Here is a 26,452-nt window from a genome sequence, read left to right on the forward strand (position 1 = left end):
TGCATTACACATGAATAATATCAGATAGTAAAAGACAAAACAGATAGCGCTAGATATACAGCCGGGGGCCAAATTTAATCTAAAAACACATAAAGTATTATTGTTTTTTTAAAACAGTACAGTTTCTTAAAATCAAGAGGTCGACACTAAGGGGTCGATTCCGATTTTGGTCGGAAGGGCTCTGTATCGGGTTTGGGATTACCGGGTCGGATTCGGAGGCTGAATTTCCGTCCAGTTCGTACATGGTCCGGACGGCGAAGTACGATGCGAACATGCGCGAAATCTCCGTCCGAATCGTTTCCAGGTCCAAACCGCTCCGTACGTCCTGGTCGTAAGCTAACCGTGGCACGCAATGGAGGCGAATCCCGACCGAGCCAGTACGATGCTCGATTCGGACGGCCGGATCGAGTCGGAGCTTCCGGCTCACAATAGCTCCTGGAGCTGTTACCCGCATCTCCCGGAGCTGTTACCCGCAGACTTACGGCTCCGGCACAGGGGGAGACCCATGGGTCTCCCCAACACAGGCATGTACGGTGCGGATGGCACTGACGCGTACCCACTGGAGGGGGCGCACTTGTCCAGAACCTACCCATTCAGTTAATGGGAGTCCATGTACGCGTTGTACGACCGGCTCCCATTGATTTCAATGGGAGTCTGACCAAAACGAGTCTGACAGCATATGGCCGCATCGTACTGGCTCGGTTGGACTGCAGGAGTCCGGATCGGTCAGAAAACTCCCCGGATCCAGCTTGGTCGGAGGGATTTCCGACCCAGATCGGAATCGGTCCCTAAGTCGGTACAACAATACTTTTGCTTGTATTAAATGCGTTTATAATAACAAGTGCCACATTAAGACAAACCCTGGCATTGCTTAGCTCAGATTAGTATTTTACTGCAGCAAGATACGATCCATTGCCATACGCAAGCAAAAGTGGTTTTAAATAATAACTTCTAAAACCAGAATAAAAGCCACAGAACAACATAGAGTGCACAGTGCTCTGCTTACTCTGCCCGTCACATGGGCAAGGAATCGTGTTTTCCATGTTAGGAAAGGCAACTAAATGGTGGACAATTCTTAATCTAAATCTAGCCAGAACAAAACTGTGCATGAGATTGGGAATTTAAGTTAAATAATCTTAGAAGCCCGCTGTTGTAGTAAGTGTTAGGTAAAACTTTGCAGTCGGTTTCCTGCTCTCGCAGTCAAGCCGAACTTCCCTCCTATGTTTCATAAAAGTGTCTTTGATAGACAGCTTACTGAGTGATATTACTTGTAGAGGGTTAGTCCGGACTGACATCTTAAACAATTTACTGTACAAAGAATTAATAAACTCAACTAAGGGAGCGTCATGATATTATCCAAAGTAAAGCAGTCTAAAGTTATTGATTTTGGGAAACTTGTTTTTTCTTTGGGCCATATAGAGTGCCATAGCAATAAGGGGCAAGATACAACGATATCTGTGAGGTACTGAAGCCCTACTAAACTGTGAGTGGTCTAAAGCTGAAGTGGGCAGACTGAGAAGGCGTTTGAGGAAACCATTTTCCTCCGTCTGCAACACTTTTCTATTATGGTAACCCCACACACCAGCCCCATATGATGCAATGGATAAAACCGTTGCCCTATAGATTGCTGTCATCTCCTTGACGGGCCTAGAGCCCAGCTTGTCTGAAAATCTAAAAAAAACATGGGTGCTGCTGTCCATTTTGCCCCTGACATTCATAATTTCATGTGTCCATGAACCGTTACCTGAAAAAGTAATTCCCAGGTAGCAAAAGGTATCAACAGAAGCTACTTGCAAAAATAAAGTTCTACGTCGTTTAGCACTTGGCCCACAGACCATTGTATAGGTTTTGCTTTTGTGAATAATCAATTTCCTAGCAGCAATAAAATCCCCTGAGGTATCCATTAAAGATTGCAGCCCCACTGGAGTCCTGGCCAACAGGACAACATCATCTGCGTACAAAAGTACCGGTGTGGGGCGTCCAGCTACTTAAGGGGCTTCGACATGCACTGTTTGTAAGGTCTGGTCCACTCCATTAATAAACAAAGAAAATTACAGACAGGCTAGTACACATCCTTGCCGAATCTCACATTTGACTGCACTTTCAAATACAAAGAAGATACCCTACTGAAACTATGACTATTCTATTTAATTAGAAGAATCTGAGATCCATTAAAAAAACAAGCTAAAACAGCAGAGCCAAAACAATTGAGGAATCTTCAGAACGGCATGTTATCATAGAAGAGAAAACTACAGAAATCTATATACCAAACCACCAGATGACATAAGACTCATATGGCTGTAGTAGTACATAAGTCATGGTTGGTTTCTTTGAGGTGCAATGATGTTAAAAATTGCTATAAAAAATATCCCACCCTGAATCCTGAAACCGACTACATACACAAGTAAAAAAAAATCAAGCCCTATTTTTTCCTGCACTAAATATCGTGCCCCCTAAATCACAATAACCACTCCGATGAGGTGTGTTTCCGAAATTGCCCTGCATCACACAGTCACATCCCTCAGTGACAGAGGCTCAAACCTGTTCTATAATGAAATAACTTCCTTATTTCAGGCATGTTGGATCTTATTGAGAACAGTGGGGGAGGGTGGGGCAAGAGTCTGGGGCATGGTATATTCTGAAAGAACAGGTAATTTGTTAATAACTTGCTCATTAAGAGCTCCCTCTGACCCAAACACCACTTCACAGGTAGAGATACATTTTCATTTCCCCTTGAACACCATCTGGCAAACCACATGCAGCATTAGACTGTAAAAAAACAAAATTATAGTGATTCATAACTATGCTATTTGAGAAATGTAGCGGATAAGTGCCCAGTGAATGCAGCTCTGCGTCAAGTAAGAATTAAGCTTAATGACAATGCAATTTCCAGCTAGACATCCTTGCGGTTGCTAACCCTGAGGACCATCAGTACATTAGCATAAGTGACATCATCTCATGTATTCTTTTTGACCCAATGCACTAACTTAGCTATGATATTATTCATGTTTTCAGAAGGAGAGGGATATTGAGGAGAGAGATCAGAAGGATATCAGGAGCTAGAAAAGGGGGGTTGGGAGTCAAGGCCTTCAAGGAGGTCCAATATTTACTCTTTGAAGAAGAAAGAGATTTCTTTTCAGCACAACTTGTATATGATTGAGGTTGGTTTCAGGGAGAGTACGTCAGATGCCATTAAAATGAATAACGGTGTTATAGTCCGAGAGTAAAAAACTTGCTCCATCATAAGGCCTGATTTTCAAGTAGTCTTTGGTGCACCAAGCGGTAAGGAGGCGAGGAGCGGAACAGAGCAGCAGGAGGGGCCTCGGGCTTCGGACCATCAAATCCAGCAATATCTGCAACTTGAAAAGGCTCTCGAGAACCCCCCAGGGCTGCCCAGGTCAGAAAAGTGAATGGACCGCTCTGGGAACCGCCCTGGAAGACACCCTGCTCCTGAGATCCTGGTTCCCTGCCGGTGAGTGCGGTGCACAGCTGCAACCATTGACAGAAGGCGTCCACTGGGTGTGGTACGAGGGTATCTCGCAGGTAGTCTTTGACCTTCAATTCCCTCAGGCCCTCACTCTCCTAAGCATTGGAAGCTGCCTCTCATGTCATTGTTTTGCAGCGTATAGTGGCACACTGCAGCTGCTTTAATTATATGCCGCTCCAGGCTGCAACAAACTCCAAATAAGCCAAAAAAAGATATAAGCCCCCCAAAAAACGCTAACTAAGAGCTGGTGAGGGAACCCTAAAGAATCCAAGCAAGGCAAGTTTTGGAGAGGAGAAATCATCAGGCACAGTTCCAGGAATAGCTCCAGTCCTTCGCTGCGGATCCCAGGAACCACCGCCGGCTGCAGTGATACACCAAATCAACAAGCCATACTAAGCAGCCAGCCGATAAATGAGGGCACCCGTACCGCAGAGAGTGAGCCCAGGTCCCCCGCAGAAGCATTCCACCTAGGTCTGGGTGCGGCTTGCGGGCTGGTAAGGTGAGTTTCCCACTCGGGGACCCCCACTGCCCTGCCACGGCCCTGTCTGCTCACCCCTTGCACAACCAACTACGCTGTGAGTAAAAAACAAGTTGAAATAGTCGAAATGGGTGACCGAATGCTCAGCCAATAACACAAGACCCCACAGCTCACAGGTGCAACATGAGGTCGGGGAGAGAAAGGCAACTAACCACTACAGCGCCAGCCAGAAGGAAAGGAAATAGAAATTATAACGAGCCAAATGACCCAAACAAAGAACACGAAAAAGAGCAGGGAGGAGCCCGTGACACATTGGACCACCAAGCGTTGGTCGAGATAGACTCTGCCACCTCAAGCTGAGTGGTAACTAAGGGCTATCAACCAAAGATCTACACAAAATTCTCATTTATGAAGGATGCAGGGTGAGTTTTGAGCTCTTCCATCAGAGAACTTAGGGGTCTTCTCACTCCCATGGATCCCAAGGAGATAGATAATACAAACAGAAGCAACATCTGTGATCGCACCTTCAGTAAGCAAAGGAGGCTCTGCCAGTGAAACAAAAGGTAAAGAGGAGGGAGCCGCTAGGAGCAGCAGTGTAGGGGCAGGACAAGGGTGCAGTACAGGAGGCGGCAATCAGGTAGAGGACATCATAAACATACTTACACAAGCAGGAAATGAACCCACCAGTCTGCCTTTAGACAATCCTGATTCCAAAGGAGTAACCCCTTGAATCAAGTGGGATCTTCCTCTTGAACCAAAGATCAAAATCCTGCCCAGCCTGATTCCAATACTAGACCCGCCTCCGGTAACTACGCCACCTATACTCCAAACAGGGGGCAATTCACCCAGCTCGCAGAACATCTCTGACCCGCAAGCCCAAATACCGTCCCACATTCTGGAAAAACACAACCCAGACGGGAAGGGAGAAGGATCTATAACCATTAATAGCGGCCTGGTCACAAGTACTATAGAACCCCAGGCAGCAAATCAGCATGACCAAACTGACTATGGTAGAGGGGACAGAGAAAGCACTGGTGGAATTTGCAAAAATAGAGGGGGCAGAGAGCGAATTAACGGAAACTATTAAGTTGAAAAAGACATCATACCTCACTACAGAAGAGTGGGAAAGGATGGTAGCATCATACTCCCTGGTCATATCCCAGGTGGACAGCAGCAAGCCTGAGCAAAATAGGGTGGCAGAGGTGACACTAACGGAAGATTCAAATCTCTGGTCCTCCTTACTAAATACTTTACAACTCTCAATAAAAGCCCTGCAGTATCATTCAGATAAAATGGATGTCCAACAATCTGTCCTAAACGTTCTGGCAATACATGTGTCGAACATTGACAACAAGCTATCGGACATGAGCAGCATGATCAAGAGGGTCCAAGCGGAAACAAAAATAATTCAGCCGAGCTGTACTTACCATAGAATTGTGGACAAACTCACAACTATTCCATCATTACTGTGAGACCTTTTGATCAACCTGAACAAGGTAACTAGTAATGCAAGCAATGGACACCATCTTGGCCAAGGTGAAGACTTGATAGTCTTAAATCCCAGCACCACAGGGGGGAAACAAGCAGGAGAGTCCAAAACAAGAAACCCCCAATATACCTGGCAATGGCAAATGGATAACAGACAAAACAAGCATTGGAAATGCAATAGGTCTCGCATTTGAAAAGTTGGAGCTATTGGTTTTGTAAATGACAATTTTTTTTATGTGTTGGTCTTGAAAATATCAAAATTGATAGCTTTGTCATTGACAATGCCAATAGTTTTAACTTTTTGCAAACGTGACACCTATAGCATTTGTAATGTAATATGTGTTGTATTTACATGACTATAAAAAGAAACAGGCTTGTAAATACAAAGGTTTAGTTTTGTGAAAATGCACTGCCATGCAACATGTGAACACATTTCATGCTGGCTAATTATTCTAATTTGTTTAAATATTTACAACACTTAATTCACCCTAGTAGCCTAACAAAGTCAGTATATGACGTGCCATTTTAGATGATTTCATAGGAGGACAGGGAAGAACTGTAAGACTGCATAATGCGCTGCACTGCACTGATGTACACCATAACATAAGTGTTTTTTTGACCGGGTGCATACAACGCGCACGCAGACACGTTGCATTACGCTTCAATTGGGCATAGGATGCTAAAAGGAATGAAGAAGAAAACAAGTCCATACTCGAATACAGCATGCCTCGCAGAGCAGCGCATGCGCTACCCAGGTTCAACCTAAACAACTATCAGATACAATGGGATAGGAATAGTAAAGGAAGAAGAAATATACGGGGTTGTCTAGTAAGAGTGAAGAAATAAAGAGTAAAGGGTGGCAAAGAGAAGAGACAGCAAGACTGAAAAAATGAAAGGAGCCAAACTGAAGGGACATGAGGAGACAGCCGACAAGAGAGAAGCAGAGTCAAACAGAAAGAAATCCAAGCGGAATAAGCACAATAGGCGCAAGAAGAGTGGGGAGGTGTCAGAAGTATAAGAGAAGAGGAAATGAGACAGGAGTTTTGAGGCGACTCAAGATTAAACCCTTGACTGAACTTTAGATTTAGACTATCACTCTTTTACTGTATACATTTACAATTATGCTACTGTATGATCTAAAGTAGTGTAGTGCATCTGTAATCTATCCATATAAATTCAAACTTATTAATAATATATATAATAAAGTATAAGAGGAGAGAATACAAGAGGGGCGTGAAGTCCAAAAAGTAAAGGAGATGAAAGGAGAAAGGCTGTAAGGGAAACAGAAGAATGGTAGAGGGGAGAAAAGTACAGAAGGAAAGAAGTACAGAAGTAGAGAGGGGTGGAAGGAACAGTTGTAGAAATAGGGGGAAGAGAAAGGAGACGTGCAGAGTAATGGGAAACAGTAATTCAGGGCATACAGGTGTGCAGAGAAGGACAAGAAGGAAGGCAAAAAGGTAGAGAAGAAAAGAGGAACATGTAGAGGGACAAAAAGGGTGGTCAAAGGTGCAGAAAGAGGAATACAAGGGGGAAAGGAGTGCACGGAGAGGGGGCTGGAAGAATATGGGGAACATAAAAAACAAATGAAAGAGTACGTGGGGAGAGACCAGGGGGGAGGTACAGTAAGGAGTAGCAGGCATACATGCAACAGTCAAGATTTACGTGGGAGATTCACGAATTTTAAAGCCAAAAGGTGCTTTATTTTAGCTTTCTCCCTCCTAAAATTGCTTCTGTTTAAAACCTAGTCAATGGGAATAATACATACCACCGTTTTTTTTTAATCTACCTCTTTCCTGTTTTGAAATGTAAGCATGTGTGAGCTTGGGCAGTGTCAGACTGGCCACTTGGCTTACCAGGCTAATGCCCGATCGGCTGACAGCATTAGAGGCTTTAGGAGCGGTGCCACTGCGGCTGAAGGCTTCTTCACAGCAAGGAATCACCCTATTCATCCTTATTAGCATCGCTAAAGATAAACAGGTTTCTTAAGCTGCGGAGTGCATGACACCTTCTGCGCTACAGCGACGCACTCTTAAACAGACAGCACAGCTCGTGCTGACAGTGTGCCGCTCTGCGCAAGAGAAACCCAGCCCGGTCACAAGGTCGAAGGAACTGCTGCAGAAAGAAGCGCCGCTCTGGCAGAAAACTTACCCGCACTCTGCAGTCGCAAACACACAGAAGTGACGGGAAAGTCACAAGTCTGTGACTGCAGACCAGGGAGGTTGGCACGCAGTGGCGTAGCCCGTGCGTCACAGGCCCTATTGCAAGAAAAGAAAAGACTCAGTCGCCTCTGTTTGAACTTTGAAATACAGCAATCACATGAGTGCAGTGTGCCCCGGTGCCACTGCACCTGCTGCACAAATGGAAGCTACGCGACTGGTGGCACGGGCAGATCAGAAAACAGAACTGCATCAAATCTGTCAGTAACGTGACCTTGGTATTAATGAAAACTAAATTACTTCCTCGTATGCTGCCCCAGATCAGAGGAAAGACGGGAACGCTACGTTGAAGATTTCAAGTGCACAATGGCTGACGTCGGAAATATTAACAAATGACCGCAGGATTTGCATAATGTTGGGCGAAATCCGAGAAAAGACAAAGGAGTATGTGTCAACGTGCCATCAATGACATACAAACACTTATGTGAAGTTGTTGCAATAACAATGGTCCCACACAAGCTTTGGTAACAGCTGTAAACACATCATTTAAGACCATAAACCGTTATTGTATTGTTGAGTGTGGAGAAGATAAGAACAGACTGAGATGAGAACAGGGAGGTGTCTGAAGGTGAACCAGGGTACAGAGAGTCCAGCAGCATCACAGGGACCGCAAAACTGGCTGCATTAAGCTGCACAGAAGGGGTAAAAGAATGGACAGAGCCGGCGGAGGAATAGGAATATAAATTAGAGATTCTAGAAAAAGAGAAAGAGAGGGAGCTAGTGGGAAGTGGGATAAAGGCATGAGTAAACAAGAAAAGTAAAATAAAGGGAGACATGGCCGAAACTGCAGGGAGAGAGAGAGGGGAGGTGCTGGCGGCTGGGGAGGGGGAGGAGAAATGCGAGCCTGGCTGTGTAGGGGAGGTGCTGGCGGCTGGGGACGTGCTGCGTTAAGCTGCACAGAAGGGGTAAAAGAATGGACAGAGCTGGCCGAGGACAGGAATATAAATGAGAGATTCTAGAAAAAGAGAAAGAGAGGGAGCTAGTGGGAAGTGGGATAAAGGCATGAGTAAACAAGAAAAGTAAAATAAAGAAAGACACGGCCGGAACTGCAGGGAGAGAGAGGGGAGGTGCTGGCGGCTGGGGAGGGGGAGGAGAAGTGCTTTCCTAGCATCCTGTTGTGGCGTGAACAGAGAAGAATGACATTTTATGCGAACTCCTTAATTTCGATGTCTGTGTTCTGGTCTTTTTAACTTTACTCAAAAGTAAAGAAATAGAAAATACAACTATTTATGTTATTTTGCTATGATCGCGGCACACGCCTTTACGGCGCCGCTAAGGTGAAAAGAAACATGGCACAAAGTAAAGAAATAGAACATAAATAAATAAAGGCTTATTAGGGGTGTTTGTAGTGAAAAACGATGACACGACTGAACGAGAGGGGCGAGTAAGCATACCGTTGCACGCCCTTGGGTTTCACTGGAGATGAGGAGTGTTTAAAATCGCTCGTTCATAGGTGAGACTTCACGGAGGAGAGGAAGGAGAAATAGATGTAAATAGTGGTGGTAGGAAAAAATGCGCGAAACGTGTGAAGCAGGGGGCGGGGGTAGCGGATAGCTTTGAAGTGAAGCTAAGCTTCACTTCAAAGGCTTGTTGGCACAGCGCACACTGGGGATGACTGTGGGAGGGAGGCAGGTGTCTGTGCACGAGCTTTTTATGGCAATGCACATGCGCATTGAGCGAGCTTTCACGGGCACTGCATGGAATCGCCTAATCTCGGTAAGCTCTGTTTAAGCCCCTTTATATCTCGCTTCCGCTCAATGCGCATGCGCATTGATAGGTCACGAGACCTAAAAATCACTAGGGAGTAACAGTAAGCAACTCGATTCTATACGTGAAATGATCCATGCCACAACAGATGAACAGTACTACACTGAAGGAAAAGACAGGCCAGGCTTAACCTCAAGCAGCATGGGGGCAAGGAAGCAGCAGAGACAGAATCCAAAAACCTTAAACAAGGACTCTGATGGCAGGGATCCCTGGACCAAAATCCCTCAGGGAATAGCAGGAATGTATCCAACCACACCAACAGAAAGATCTATGCTGCTGCTGCAGGAGGAGGCCAGAAGCAGACTAGCAGAAAACACCATGATGGAAGGAGTGACTTGCAGCTTGGTAATGTCCTGCTACAGCGGCCAGTGAGTAAAGAAATTCTGGAAAAAACAATGCCGGAAGCAGAGGTGGAAAGGGACTATAAAGATCACCAATGTAAGGGAAAACTTCCAAGCAGGAACATCAACTCCAAGGGAGAAGAAACACACAAGGCAACTCGGATACCATCAACATCATAGACCATGGAATCTCCCTCTAATCAGAAGGGCCAAAATAGCGATGGAGGCAATAGGCTCAGAGGAAACATTGGGAGCAACTCCAAAAGCAAACAACCACACCAGCCCAACAAAGGGGACTGAAACCAGCAGCACCAGAGCCTGCCCAAATAAACAGCAAGTGGAAGCATTGCCAACCAGAACAGAGAGAGTTTCTCCGATCCAGGAACAACTGCCCGCTGCTGAAAATAAGGCAAGGAGTAGTAACCGGGAGGATCCCAACAATTGCACCATTCTGCTCATCCCAGAGTATACATCAAGAGGCCGGGGAGACATTCTCAATCGAAGCAACATACTACAACTGTTATCATTCATCAGTAATCTGACAGACGTAAACACAAGCGAATTAGAATATGTTGAGTTCAAAGGCTTTAAACATCTGGCTGATCAGGAGGTAACCAAGACAACCTGGGCTTCGCAGGAAATAGCTCAGAGAATCTTGAAGGAGGAAAGACGATTTAACGCCTGGAGGATCCGACTAAAACTCATCAACAAATTGGATACCTTGAGCCTCTGTCTAAAACACAAGAAGAGCAGGAAGAAGATAGGCCACCAAATATGCTAACAGCAGGAAAGACCCCATCGGTCCTCAAAAGGGCCCGAAGTACCTCCATCCTGCAGACGGAAATCAAAGCCTGGAACCCCAGGCAAACAGGGAAAAACAAGTCCAAATGACTGGACTTGGATAGCAAAGACAATTAATACACGCAACAAGAAAACCTGACAAGGCTTGCAACAAAACACCTCATTAAAGCACCATCTAAAACTGTGTTCCTGGAATATAAATGGCCTAGGAAACAAAATCAATGATACACAACTATTACTGTATTTCCCAAAATGTGGTCTTATAGCTCTCCAAGAGATCTAGGTGGACCAACTGCATCAACTACAGGGTTTTAAAGCATTCCACCTACCGGCGGTCAGAAATGCCAAATTTGGTCACTTAAAAGGCGAACAAATGATCTACACTTCAATAAGGAGCATAAATGCAATAAAGAAATTGGACACTAAACAGTCAACAAACAACGGTATAAAGTTTATTGAATTGGACCTATGAGGCAATAAACCTAATAACAAATAATACTATTAAACATATACAACCATCCTCAGGGGAAAAAAGCAGGGATGAAACTCTTAGTTTCGGAACCACCAAGGATAATATCAGGAGGTTACCCCGAATATCACCATAACAGGGGATTTCAACATGCACCTCTTGGGGCCCCTAATTAGGGACCCCTTATTAGAAGAGCAGTTTTCAACATGGGGAATCCCACACCAGGAAGGAAGTAAATGGGGTAAACAATCTACGCAAGCAATGGAATTTTTAAAGGATCTTGTACACCTGCACCTGGTGGCACTAAATGGTGGTTTCCCAAAGGACTGTCCGCCGGCAGCAACTTTTCATAACGCATCAGTTAGTACTACAATAGACTATACATTTTCATCATTTCTGCTGGTCAGTAAAATCATTGATTTCCTAATTAGAACAATGGATGCTAGCGACCACTTACCTCAAGAGACAATGGTAAATATACAAAGTGTAATGCCAAACCTGCCAGTAGGGAACATGAGCGTGACTCTCACAGTCAAACAAAAAAGAATAAAATTCAATACCTGCAACCGGGAAGGCTTCGAAGCTGAGGCAAAAAAAACATTGGGAGGCGGGCAAAACTACTAAGATTGTATCTTAAGCCACTGAAAAATCTTCATCAACAACATCGGGGAAGCCCACTCATAAAGAGAAACTACCCGTGTAAGAACTGAAGGACAATCACAAAGGAGGCCAATCCCTGAATCAAAGGTAATAATTTGACAACTGAGCAAAAATCTAGCCTAAGGCTTCTCAAGAGAGATATAAACAAATCACTGCGGCGGCTAGATCACACGGGCCCGACGAGGCCAACCAAGAGGAATTAAGAAACTTAAAAATCACTAAAAAGAAACTCACAGTGCACATAAAAAGGGAGATGGAGAACAAGCTATTGGCCAAACTAATACATGATGCAAACACAAACAACAGTGCAAGGTTTTGTCGCACAGGGATTAGTCTCCAGAATTCAAGAGCACCCTGTATTAACTCACATTTGACAGAAGCATAGGCTAACTACCTCTTGCATCATTTTAATACAGAGCCATCTGACACTTTGAACGAGCCACAAGGAGCCAGTAGTCATATATTAGACCGGGCTACATTACCGGAGCCAGAACCCATAGTCTTTACGGACAACCAGATTGTGGAAAGGATAGGGAAATGACAGGCAGAGGGTGCTCTGGGTCCCAATGGCATTCCACCTAGAATATTGCACTTTACAACGCGATGCATTACATTGCGTGCTATTACAACACGATCATTACAACAACCGCGTTGTTAGTACACAATGCATTTGCATCGCAAGCCTTTCCAGCGACTTCCACTAGGGGGCACGCTGTATTTAGGAATAGAATTATTTACTATTCCTAATCCAGTTTGCGCAACAGTAGGGAAGGTGTTGGAATTAATTTCCAATACCTCAGGGCCCCCTAGTGGAATTTGTTATAAAAACTTGTGATGTAAATGCATCAAGTACTAACAACGTGCTTGTTGTAACAACCTTGTTGTAAAGGTATTGCAGCGTAATGACTGCGTTGTAAAGGTTGTTTCCCTCCCACCTATCCTGTATAAGTAAGATCTGGAATATTGGACAGCAGCATAATTGCCACTGTACAAACAGCTTTTAGAAGCAGAAATAATACCAATCTCGTGGAAGGGGTCAATTATATCTCCAATCCAAAAGAAAGGCAGTAAAAACAAAGCAAAAAACTACAGGCTCGTTGCCTTATTGGACAACAATGCCAAATATTATGCTGGCCTCCTATTGGATGAACTCACTGATTGGGTCACCAAAAAGGTAGCAATTCCAGTTAACCAAACTCGCTTTTGTAAACCCACTGGAACAACAACAAATATCCTAGCTATATCTCTTCTAATAGACGCTGCCAAAACTGCCAGCCTTCCACTCTTCATCTGCTTCATTGATTATTCTTCTGCCATATATAACATCATTCGGAATAAATTATGGGACAAGCTATCGAAAAGAAAATTTTTATCTGCTTCACTGTCTCAGCTGATTCTACTCCATACTGACACATGGGCCCAAACTAAGCTGGTAGCCGGTAACTGTCTGTCGAGAAAAGCTATGACGACCAAGGGCTTTAAACAAAGCTGCGTCTGAACTTTATTCAATCTCTTTATGTCAGATCTCAACCCGAGTTAGACAACTGTAACTCCTATGCTTCTAAATTGGGTGGCTTTAACCTCTCAAACCTACTTTACGCTGACAATATTGCCCTAATTAGTCGCACGAGGATTGGCCTACAACATCTGATTAATACAACATACAGTCACTCAGCTACAAATGGATTAAGAATAAACTTAGGGGCCGATTCCGATTCGGTAAACTAATCCATACGACAAATCGAATCTGCAGCAATTTCCATACAAATTGTACAATTCCGTCTGAATTGCGTAGTATGATTCGTAGGAAAAATATACGTCTGAATTGTTGCAAACCGTACGAAAAGCAAGGGAAAATCTGTACGATACGGACCCTCAAAGTGAACCGTACGAATCGTAAACATGCTGTACCACCTAACAAGTACGATCCAGACCTGGGAATGAGAAGGCGATTCATACGGAAAACGTGCGTATGAGCAATTCGTATGGAGAGCCACACAATCACATACGCACCATACCCCTGCAATCATGGGGTGTACGCACCATACCCCTACTTACGTTACCCCTACGCACCGTACCCCTATGCACCGTACCCCTATGCACCATACCTCTACGCACCGTACCCCTATACACCGTACCCCTATGCACCATACCCCTACGCACGTACCCCTATGCACCATACCCCTGTGCACCGTACCCCTACGCACCATACCCCTGCAATCTTGGGGTGAACGCACCGTACCCGGGGGGTCCGTTTGATACGCGGATCAAGTTGAAATCTGCTTTTCCGGACGTTTTGAGCTCCCGTAGAAAAAGAGTCGTACGGAGTGTTGACAAGACGAATCGTACTTGCTGGGTCGGAAAATGCTGCTTCGATCCATGCGGACGTCGCGTAATGTGTGTTCCGAATGCGATTTGTATGGATTTTTAAGTCGTATGGTCTTTCATACAATTCGTACGGAGATCTGCTTTGGGTCCAATTGTACTTCATCGTACGTACGGGGACGTTTAAGGGTACGATTTGTGCGGGAAATATGCTCCGTACGGCTATTTGTAAGGGATTTTACCAAATCGGAATTGGCCTTTTAGAGTAAAAGAAAGGTTTTGGGAATAAACGCGAGGCGGTCCACACACAGATACTGCTGGCTACTAGGAGGATCCCCATTGAAAACAGTTGAAGAATACAAGTACCTGGGTGTAATAGTGGACAGTAAAGGCATGTTCCAGCAACAGAAAGCAGCAATAGTATGGAGAGGCATTGCACCTGCGGTAGTCCTAACAAACCTCAAACTCAAAATGGTGGTACCAAGCTTCAACCCTTTGCTACAGGTGATCTAAGCCAAACTCATACCCACCATTACCTACGGAAGCGAATGCCTACGACTAGGTGATGTGCAGATCTTGGACAGCACAGTAGCCAGGGCGATCAGCATTATATTTAAGCTTCCCAATTATGCATCTCTGGCATAATTAGGAATTGCATTCGGCCTACCGAACTAACAAACAGCACAGAAGGGTGCCTATGTTAACTACTGGCACAAAATAAAAGGAACGGATCTGAAAACTCTGAACACCTACCTCTGGAATTAGCTTGCTTCCAAAAAAGACAGCGCAGCAACAACCTACCTACAAAACTCAATAGACAGCCTGGCTCTACAAAATCTCTGAGAGAGCACTAGATCCCATAATACATTAAAGAGCTGGTGAACAAAACAGGGACAAATTATTTCATTAGCGGAGAACAAAGAAAAGGGCACATTGTTGGTTTGTCCTACAGAGTTACACCAGAGGCTCTCCTCAACCCTATTTAGGTGTCGGCTTCACACGGTCAACAAAGGAGAAATACCTCCAACTAAGGTCCGGCATTCTCCCATCACTGTTTCATCTGCCCCCGTGGAAATGCCTACAATCGACAAGCAACTGCTGACTATACGGATATTCAAAAGAGGATATGATACACCTGCTATGCATATGCAGGAAATAGGAAAAGGAACAATGATGCATCTTAAAAACTGTTTTGAAAAAAACAGAAATATGAACTTGCAGACAGGCATTTAAGGCATGCTTCAAAGGCGAGGATCTCCAACTAGCCTGCGGCTTGTCAAATTTAATTGATAAAGCAGCATTTTTTTTTACCTCCAACTTGCAGACAGTTGGTAGGGCCACCTTATCCACCTTGGTACCAGGGCGTAACAGACTCAGTACCTTCTTGTCTCAGCTGCCTAGAGCTATGCAGTGCCCGAATGCCTGCATTACCTGCAACTTCACAATGCAAAAATCTGAAACACTTTTAAATTATCCTCCCCTTTTTAACAGTTTGCTTGTAAAACCTGAGACTTATGAGTTGGTACAAGTTCCCTTGTAAATAAGGGCTCCAAATTTGAAAAACTCAGCAATCATTGTTTTACCAAAGCATATTTTAAAGTATGGTCTTATCATATCATATATTTTGATATATTGTTTTATAGTTACAATGGTTTTTAATAGTCACGAAATAAAGGTTGATTGATTGATTGATTGATTGATTGATTGCTCCATCATGATAAATATATGATCAAATTTAAGTGCAAGTTATCCAAGTGAGGTAAATTAATTGCCTCAGAGGATAAGTAATGAGCAGAAGTCTGTTATGACATTAAGTCATTATCTTTAGAGAGATTGCCATCCCAAGAATGAATATGAAGAGTAGATTGGGAATAATTCCGATGTATTAGGAGTGGCAGAATGGAGGGGTCGGATAGAAAGTTTCAGACACTCAAGGACTTTAGGGCTAATCCAGCCCAGTTTCATGAGAAGTATCCATGGAAAAAGGGGGCCCACAAGGAATTGAATTGGTTGAGGTAAAAATAGGAGTATGGTTAGTACAGGGATGATAGGACATTACAAGGGATGACTAGTATAAGCCTCAATAGTATAGTACAACTGAGAACAATTGTTTGAGGGTAAGGAGGAGAAAGGGCATCAGGGGAGTTTATGACAGAGGAGAAGCGAGGGTTTGGAGGAAGCATTCAAGAATAGGGGAAAAGATAAGGCGAGGCCATAGAGGAATAGATGGGAATGAAGAGTAGTGTAGACAAGGGAAGCATTGATAAGGCCTTGTCTAGAAGTGTGAACATTTTCTGGCAGATGCATGGACACTAAAGGAGTTACCACTAGCAACCTGTGAGTCTTTAATGTTACATTTAAAAGATGGTTCCACAAGCGGAGTTTCAATCCACATTCCTAATTACTTAGGGGTCTAATTTTGACCCAGTTTGCATTGTGGTACATGCGTGACGCAAACCTTAAGCGAGATTTATGAAGCCACACAAGACCACTTTGCGTGGTTCTGAGTAGCTCAATTAATCTGGAGTCAGCAACACAGTGCAAATCACAGTGTTGCCTTACTCTGCCCTGGAACAGCGTTCCGCAAGGTTTGCCTGAGTGTTCCCGCGCAACTACCATGGGTTTTACAAATATCCAGATTTACCAGAACTGGTAGACCTGAGAATGTGCCAAAAAGATACACCTATCCAGGGGAGCCATAAAGAAGAGAAATGTTTTTATTTCTCCTCTTTACATTCTCTTTCTCTGTGTGCTGCATTTTGAAGCACACATAGATAGAGGATTATGCCTCTCAGGATTGTTTTTGTGCAGGAAAGGGCACAAACCCTGGATGCAGCAGAAGCACCCTTGCACCATGGTGCAAGGGTGCCTTGCATTGGCGCTAGGCTGCCAAAAGGGCACACGCGAGGGTAAAAGGCAGTAGTGTGCAGTATTGCCTTAAAAACAGCGCATTCCTGCCCTTTCCCTGTCATGCAGTGCAGCGCAGCAAGGTGACTTACTGTGCTGCACTACGTGACAATTTCTTAAATATAACCCATAGTGTTAGTCTGTGAATAGACATAACCTTTGAGGTGATTGAAATGAATATACGTGATACGTGGTTGACTATATCTTCAGTGCTGCACAGCTCTGAGAAAAAGGCACCGTAGAGGACCTAAGAAAGAGCACCTTAGCAGGGTGGAGGGCAGTGAGGAAGATCACCAGGAAGAATGAAAGGAGCTTCTCTGCCAAATGCCAAGGGCATCAATTCACTAAAATGCCAACCGTAATTGAAATTACATTCCAAGGATCACTGACATACCACGATGTACAAAATATTTATGTAAAATATATCAATTAAAAATATACACTACAAAAATATCGACTCCTGTACATAAAAGGGTAAGAACAAAAGTATTGAATACAAAATATTGATGTAAAAATATTGATTTATATATATATATATATATATATATAAATAAATATATATATTCAGTATATTAAATATTAATATTAATTTTAACAAAATAAATTCAATTATTTATACATGTTTACAATATATCACAAATAAACTTAATTAAAAAAATAAACACACAAACAATAATGTATACAAATATTTACTTTAAAATAATTCAAGTCAAAGATAGCTTTATTCGATTGAAGGTATCTTAAAAGCATTAACATTCATACAATCATCAATACATATACGAGTTATCAAGTAAGCGACAGTTAAAAATATGCAAATCCATAAACACAATAGATTCTCATTTCCAAAGGACGGTAAGGACAAGTCATTGCAGATAAAACACTTGATACCACAATAAAATTAATTCAGTTCCAACTTGTATGCATGATATTATATAAAGTGACAGGGCAATATAAATAAGCAAACCAATTGAGCTTGGGATAAAAATAATGTAAAAACATAATAATTCATTGGGATGTCCCACGTAAGATTTTAAAACTTACTTTCCAAACATGACCAAGGTACTTGGCCAGACCACAGGCAAAGAGGGTACTTGCATTCAACTTCTGAATGCGCAAAGCAACACTATGTTCCGGGGTGTCCAATTGGCTGCAGATGGGTTTAAGCCATCTTGTTCTAGCCCTCTTATAGGCGGGGCAAGCAAACATAAGGTGTGTCGCACTCTCAGTCAGTGCCTTACAGCAGGGACAGTCCGCTGTCGTCTGGTATGGGGCGCTCCAATTTGCAGTTAGCTCTCGTACCGGGAGTGAACCTACCCTAAACTGTATGTAAAGTACCCTATCACGTGGCATCTGGATAAAATCTAAAGACGGTTCTAAAAATATGCGCTGCTTGTAGAGGTAAAATTCTTCTGTAAGCCTTCGCAATCTCGAATTGCTAAGCTCTTGGGCATCAACCCGTGCCCACTATCGCCTTTTGATCTCAGCCTTACTAGGTGGGGTTTGGGTATCCCACGCCTCCTTTAGAACAAGCGTAAGAATTATTGTCTTGACGTTAAGCAACCAACAAATTCTTTGGTTGCCATCTAAGACCATCAATTCTGGGAGCGTGGCGGCGTAGCTGGCAAGCTCAGGAGTCCATTGCAGGCGGGCCCTGAATAATACGGGCCGCAGCCTGGCTATGTCTCTAAAAGAACACCTGCCCATATCGCTCATCAGGGGTTTCAGTGGTACATTGCAGGGGAACATCACTAGATCTCTTAAGAATTTATGTTCAGATCTGCTGATTCCATCTACATTGTCGAAGCCCCATAGTTCAGCCCCATAGAGGGCTGAACTAACTGCTTTAGCTGCGTAGATTGTAAGAGCAGGAGCCACAGGTCTGCTCTGCGAGGAGCGATGTTCCCTAATTAGGGCTCCTGCCACACATTTGTGGCTCAAAAGCATTTTGTCGATGTGGTGTCTCCAATGCATTTTCTCAGAGAGCCAAATGCTTAGATAATCAAATGTTGTGACTCGTTTTAAGTGGGTTCCATCTGAACTAAAATTACCTCTATATGGCCTGTAGGGGTTGAACACCATGAGCTTCTTTTTTGAGGTGTTGACAATCTGCCCCCTAGACTCACAAAAAAGATTAAATCTGTCTAGGAGTTATTGGAGCCCAACCAGAGTCTTAGATATAAGGAGTGTGTCAACTGTTAAGAGCAGGGTAGGAACCCTGTCTCCTGCCAGGGCAGGGGCATCAGATGGAAATTCTTGGGGAAAGCTAACTACCCCATTCATATATTGGGAGAACAGGGTGGGCGCCATGACACAACCCTGGTGTATTCCTCTGTTTACAGTGGTCCTATCTGTCTTCTGTTCTTGGGACCCCCATCTAACTTGGGCAGTCGTGAAGACGAATCAGCAGTTTCAGAACCATTGGTGGGGTTCCCATATCATCTAGTAGATGTCAGAACCGCTCATGGGGGCCAGGTCAAAGGCAGTCCTTAGGTCAATGAAGGCCAATTACAACAACCTTCTAGTAGATTAAAAGCAACCTAAATGCTTGATCCACCGTCCCAGTACAGGCCCTGAATCCCGCTTGGTACTGAGAGAGAATATACTCATCATCCACCCAATGATGAATCTCTGCAACAACACCCTGCCAACTACTTTCTGCATAGCATCAATCAAGCTGATTGAGTGGTAATTGGCAGGGTCATCCCTTGGGCCTTTTTTAAAAATGGGTACCACTTCTGCACCTTTCCATGAGTCAGGTACTGCACTACCTTTTGCAATGGAGTTAATTAAAAGCATAATATAATCTGCCCATTTGGGGGGATCAGCAAGAAAAAGATCTCCCGGGTGATCATCTGGTCCCGATGCTTTTGCTGGAACTATTTTCTTTTTGGCCACCTCTACTTCTTCTGAGGTGAAAGGGTCAGTACCATTCAAAATGGGACAGGCACTTAAATGGCAATTTGCTCCGCCTTGGGAAGTTGGATTTCTTAACAGGAGGTATATTTAGCAATGGGACACCCCACTTAGGGGTCAATTAGGATGGCGGGCCGATCGCCCCTGCCAGGCCGGCGGTAGCCACCGCCGGCCTGGCGGGGACGATCTGCCCGCCATTCTTGCAGGAATGATATTATTATGGCTTGGGCATCCACGGCGAAAGACCGTCCCCCACATTACCGCCCCGGTCGCCTTGTGACCGGGGCGGAAAAGGCTGCAATATGGTGGCGGTGTCTGTTTGACACCGCCAGCCATATTACAATGTGTGCTGGGAATGCCTTTCTGTGACGGCATTGCCGCCATGGAAAGGCATTCAGAGTCTACATGCGGGGGCCCTTTGCAGGCCCCCAGGGACTCCGCGGGGCTTGGGGGTGCACATGGGGGGTACCTATGGTTCCCCCCTGCATTTCAAAGAACAACGTGGCATTCACCGAGCGGTGCCTGTCACGTTGTGCTTTGAAATGCACAACATGTATTTTTAGCATTGCGACGGGTGGTGTTAAAAATACAGGATGCGCCCGCCCCGGGACCCCCGCCCTTATGGCGGGCGGTCCCTTTCTACGATGGGATGGCAGATGGACAAAGTCCGCCCGTCATCCTAATGGGCCCCTTAGTATTATCTTCCTCTACCCCCAGCATATCTTCGTAGCTTAAAGTCGCTTTCGACTTAAACTCAAAACTCACCTCTTCTCCAGTCATTAGTAAAGGGCAGGGTGTGGCTGTATTGTGTTCTGCTGTTTTTATCTAAACGTTCTCTATGGAACTCATCCACAGCGCGGGGACACACTATTTTAGGTGTAACCATGCGCTCTATAAATGATTTTATTATTATTATTATTATTATTAATGGCTCGAAAGTGCAATTAAAATTCCCAGCGATCATAAAGTATGAATCTGATGGGCAGCTGGATAACTCCTGTTCCAGTGACAAGACAATATTTGATGCTTTACCCCCTGGTACCCCCCTTATGTAAACAATAAACAGCTCAAGGATTTCCCCTCCCCTACTTCCCTTGATCGAGAGCCACATAATATCTGGGCTCGCACATTGGTTTTCAGTGATTTTGCAGCCCATATCAATTTTGGCCCAAATAATAAGACCTCCAGAGGGCCGCCCCCTCCCCATAGGAATGGCAGAAGTAAAAAAACAAGTATAACCAGACTTATATAGTGGAACTAGGCTCCAAGGTTCTTGGAATATACAAATGTTATGTTCCTCAATCAACTAATTCCGATCAGGTAACATTTTGCTATGGAGACCTGCCTCATTCCAAGAAAGGATTTTAAGCTGGGAAGCTGAAATTCCATTACATGGTGGAATTTGTTGGGCCAAGGGGAGTAGGACAGAAGGTGGAACAGAGGTGTTGGCAGCCCCCTGATCCCTCAAGCTGCAACCAGGATGGCCACTGTCCCTGTTAAGTATTAACGAGTTTGGAAATTGTTTAGGAAATGGTACATGGTTGGGTAATGCAAGGGGCGTTTTGGATGTTAGTGGTTAGTATTGATTCTAATTCCTGCCGAGGCTGGGAATCATGACATAGTCAATCAATCGCCTCGAGCAAGGACCCTCTTAATATGGGGAGTGGTATCACGAATCATAAGCCCTGGCTGCAGCAATTGTTGGGAAGCGCCTAATCTGGATGGATGAAGAATCCGGGGGCAGGTCCTGTACTCTAATGCCAGAAAATGTTCTGCCAGATCAGAGCTGGTCAGGGTAAGTTCGATGCAGTTCATAGGTTTATTATTGGACGTACATCTCCGTGCCCTGATTATATCTTCCCTAATCAACGAGAGGCATCCCCTCACATGATAGCGGAGAGTTAAAAATTACTATTTCCACTCCAGTGAATGCAACATTCGGGAAAGTACTCTACAGTGAAGTGGGAAAAATGACTATTCCCACTCCACTGAATGCAACTGTAGGGAAAGTGTTGATTAGCGGAGGGGTAAAAATTACTATTACCACGCCAGTGAATGCAACAGTGGGGAAGTGCTGGATAGCATAGAAAAAAAATACTATTCACACTCAAACACTTAAAAAAATTTTTTTTAATTAAATTAGATAATAGAAATAAATAAATAATATATAACCAAAAACATATTAGGCATATAAAAATAACATATATTTTAATATTAATCACATATAACAAAAAACAACAAATATAAAATAAAATAATAAATATATTAACATAAAAATTATTCTTTTAAACTACAAGATATTTACAAACAAAAACATTATTCAAAACATAAATGTATTCATTTTATTTCCTACCCTTTACCACCACACCAATGACAAAACACTTAAAATGTTTAATAAAAATTGTATATATAATTAACATAATTAATAATCAAAGAAAAATATATTATTAATAAACAAATACCCATTAGTTGACTACACAAACTTTAACACTATAATATCCACAACCCACACCTAAATTAAACTATAAAATAATAAAGCACATCTAAAATGTATTTTAAAATTAAAAAATATTACTATTAACAACTAATATTTACATAATAAAAATATATTTAATACTCACCCTTTACCCCTTTAAAAGCAAAAACAACAAACAAAAAATAAACATTTACTCAAAATAAATAACAAATAATTAACATTAATTAACAACTATATATTAATTAATTAAAAACAAATTACTGCCCACATTTAACTCCTATAAACACCACAACACACACCGAAAATAATTTACACAATTACCACAATTAATTACAAATTAATTATTTAAAATTAATTAACAACAAAATATTAATTCATAAGTTAGTAATTAAATCATTCCCACACTTTACACCTGTAAACACCACAACACACACCTACAATTAATTACACAATATCCAACATGTATTGCAAATTAATTAATTAAAATGAATTAACAGCCAAATATTAATTCATAAATTAAAAATTAATGACTTCCCACCCTTTACATCTATAAACACCACAACACACACCTAAAATGTATTACACAATTAACAAACTTAATAACCAATTCATTAATTAAAATTAACAACCAATCAATAATTAAATAATAATAAATTACTTTAAACATTTACACTATAACATCTCAATTAAACAAATATTAATAAATACAAATGTATCAATAAATGTAATATAATTAAATTACTTTCCACCCTATTCCCCTATAAACCCACAACCCGCTACGGAACTAAAAACGCAAAATTAAAATAAAAGAAATTAATAAATTCAATATATTCAAACTACTTCACACACTATTCCCCTATAAACACACAACCCGCTACGGAACTAAAAACGCAAATTTAAAATAATTTTTAAATAAATATAATATAATTCATTTATTACCCACTCTATTCTCCTATAAAGCCACAGCCCACTATGGAGCTAAAAGCGCAAAATTCGAATACATTTTTTTATAGCTACTCTAAATTTAACACATGTATTAAAAATACAAACAATTTTTATACAAAAAACCATACATATACATTTAAAATATATACTAAAATACATAACAATAATAAAAAATGATATTTTTTACAACTATATTTTTGCAATATTAAACACTTCGATATTTTTAACATCGATATTAATTACCTTACAATGATATTCTTGACCACGATAATCTTGCTGTCGATATTTCTGACCCATGATAATAATGACTTGATATTTGTGCAACTCGATATTTTGCACTCAATATTCTGTCTCCGCACCACATTACACAACCCTTTACTTCCCCATTACGTTCCAAATTTGATTTCCTTCCCTGCCAGACTCCCCAATATAATGAAATGAATGCCAGTGGAAAGACTCAGTGTGAAAACTACAAATGGATAATGAGCTGGTGGAGCCCTGTTTTACTGTCTGTACCTGATAATGTATTAATCCTGAGACCAGGAGTAGCAAGGAACCTTGTCAGGATTAACAAAGAGCAAGTTAGGGATAGCAACTGCTATCTCTGACAAGAGCTAATGATGTCCATGCCGTATGGATCAAAAGGGAAGCCATATAACATTAGGGAGCACAAACTGAAGCTTCAATTTCACTTCATATTGTCACTGTCCCAGGAAATAAGTGAATATCCATTTGATTAGATGGATGAATAACAATGTACATTGTGTGTCATTGGTTTCACAGAACCATGCACGGCAAATCCTGAGGAAATGGCCAAAAACAACATAATACTTCGATGGACGGTCGACAAAAAAATATATATGGAGCACGATCAATACGTTGACTTTGTGTGCCTATCAAGGGACTACATTCAAGATAAAGAATCACCACCATTCAGAATAAAATGCAACCGAGGAATACTGCTGTACCCCAAATGTATCAAGCAAGGTGAGTATAGTCTGTGACAATTAAAATCACAATCTTTAAAAGTAGTATACATTACCAATAGACCGTACAAAACAGTAATGCTTAATTTGCAATAATTCGATCGTTTTCTATTTATGTTCTAATAGTTCAGTTATTTTTTAGAGAAGATCCCTTGATGTAAATGTGGTAACAAACTCCAAGCCAGGTTATATTTTTGTTTTTCTATATTGAAAATGTAACACGTTTTGCTTAGGGCAAGCTACAGAGGCGTAGCTATCAACCGTGCAGCAAGTGCCGTGCCACCAGGGTCCAGAGGTGTGACGAGCCCTCTGCAGACCCCAAGTGTAGCTGTGTTTTTTCCTGTGACTAGGAAAGCCATTTCTCTTTCTCACATTAGAGCTAGTTGCATCTTCTCTACGCCACTGACAAGCTAGTCAGTTGTACTACTGGAAGCAGTTTTGAATAAAAATATACTGTGAAACTGAAATATTGTGTGAAGAATATCCTAATATCAAAATATCATGAAAATAAATATCAAAAGTAAGAATATAGGGGTCCATTATAATGGAGTGCGGATCGCCCGTGCCGGGCCGGTAGTAGCCACCGCTGGCCCGGGGGGGCCATCTGCCCGCCATTCATTCCGCCATCCATGCCATATTAGCATGACTGGGGGATCCGTGGTGGACAGAAAGACCATCCACCGCATTTCCGTTGGTCAACTCGTTTGACCGGGCGGAAAAGGGGCATAATATGGTGGCGGTGTCTGCAGGCGGTGTCTGCATATTATGATGATGGCGGAGATCGGCCATCCATGGAATGTTGCCGCCATGGGAAGGCATGCTGTTTTTGCTTTGTTTCTATGGTTACTTTATTATGTTTTTTGATGTATGTAATTAGAGTTGTGTGTTATTTATTTTGTACATTTTTCATTTCTAAATTATTTAACTTCATTTGTAAATATTATAACTTTTTTAAGTATTAGAAGGGTGTTATGTTGTAGGAGTGAGATGTTGGGGGCCTTGCTTGGAGCCAATGGAGTGAGCTGCAGATCCAGCGAGCTACCAAGGCTTTGCCGCCATCCAGTCTCATCTGATTAAATAAATGCCCTGCCGGCCCCTAAGAAGAGCAAGTGGGGCCCAGTGCGAACCTTCTTGCTTTGGTTTGGGCCCACTTGATGGGCGATCGAGACAACCAGGTGTGCCTTCCACAGCCTGGCAGTTGTGAACGAAGCGCAACCATCAGATAGTAGCAATCGGGTGAGGATTTGACGGGTTGTCAACTGGAGCTACACTCATATAAGCACAAAATTGGCCTGTGTAGGCGCCACCCCTTGGATCTAGCTGCTGCTTCCTGATGCTGCCCGGAGCTGGGGCCCTCTATTGCTGTTGCAGCTGTTGTGGTGCGGCCTGGGATGGGCGTGTCCCTAATCAGAGCCTGACCACCTGGGGAGATGCAGAGCAGACTCATCAAGGGCCACAACATCTGGCTCAGTGGCTACCAACTTGCTGCCCGTGCAGCACTCCAACAGTGCCCATGGTTCTGAAGGACTGGGTGAGGTGGTCAGTGAGCCCAGCTGCTTATGGCTCTTCAGGACTTTGTACCCAATGCAAGGGGCTCCCATTGCAGTTAAAAGACAGGGGGAGAGGTTCTCCTGGACGCACCAGGGTGCTCAATGGGCCCCTGAGTGCACATTGCCCCATGTGAGGAGGCCACTCTGACACCACTGATTGCCATGGAGTGGTGTGCTGCCTCCCTGCCCATCCTGAGTGGCCTGGTGGTGGACACGACCTGGCGGTGGGATGCAACTCACAAAATGGAAGGGGGCAGAAGGGAATACTTGGCAGCCATCTTGTTCGCACTAGTGACACTGACGAGGCCCCTCCAGCACTGCTCATGAGTCCCCTACCACACTGGATGCTATAACAGCAGCTATCAAAGACACCAAGGAGGCTCTGGAGTACAAGATGGGTGCTGTGATGGCTGACCTTAGAATCCTCCAGCACGACCAGTGAAAACTGGCGAACGCATAGCCACTTTGGAGTGCAATGTCAGTGACATGCAGCCCGCGGTGGAGGGGCCTCACGACTCAAATGGCAGATGTGATGGAGCGGCTGCAGTCTCTAGAATACAGAGAGGAGAATACAGAGGACAGAGCACGAAGGAACAATATACGTGCAGTGGGAATCCTGGAGCGATTAGAGGGACAGGGTAGG

The 26,452-nt window shown here is 43.1% G+C and overlaps 1 protein-coding gene across 3 annotated transcripts in view; it reads left to right on the forward strand.

Moving 5' to 3' along the window:
• Positions 1–26,452, forward strand: part of LOC147747715 (coagulation factor XIII B chain-like) — a 504,437-nt gene that overhangs the window by 163,524 nt on the left and 314,461 nt on the right. For all 3 annotated transcript variants that reach the window (XM_086955171.1, XM_086955177.1, XM_086955183.1), the window contains exon 3: positions 24,057–24,260. In XM_086955171.1, coding sequence (XP_086811297.1) covers positions 24,057–24,260 — 204 coding nt within the window. The remainder of the gene's footprint in view (positions 1–24,056; positions 24,261–26,452) is intronic.

Source organism: Lissotriton vulgaris, chromosome 1_1, assembly GCF_964263255.1.
Source record: "Lissotriton vulgaris chromosome 1_1, aLisVul1.2, whole genome shotgun sequence".
NCBI lineage: Eukaryota > Metazoa > Chordata > Amphibia > Caudata > Salamandridae > Lissotriton > Lissotriton vulgaris.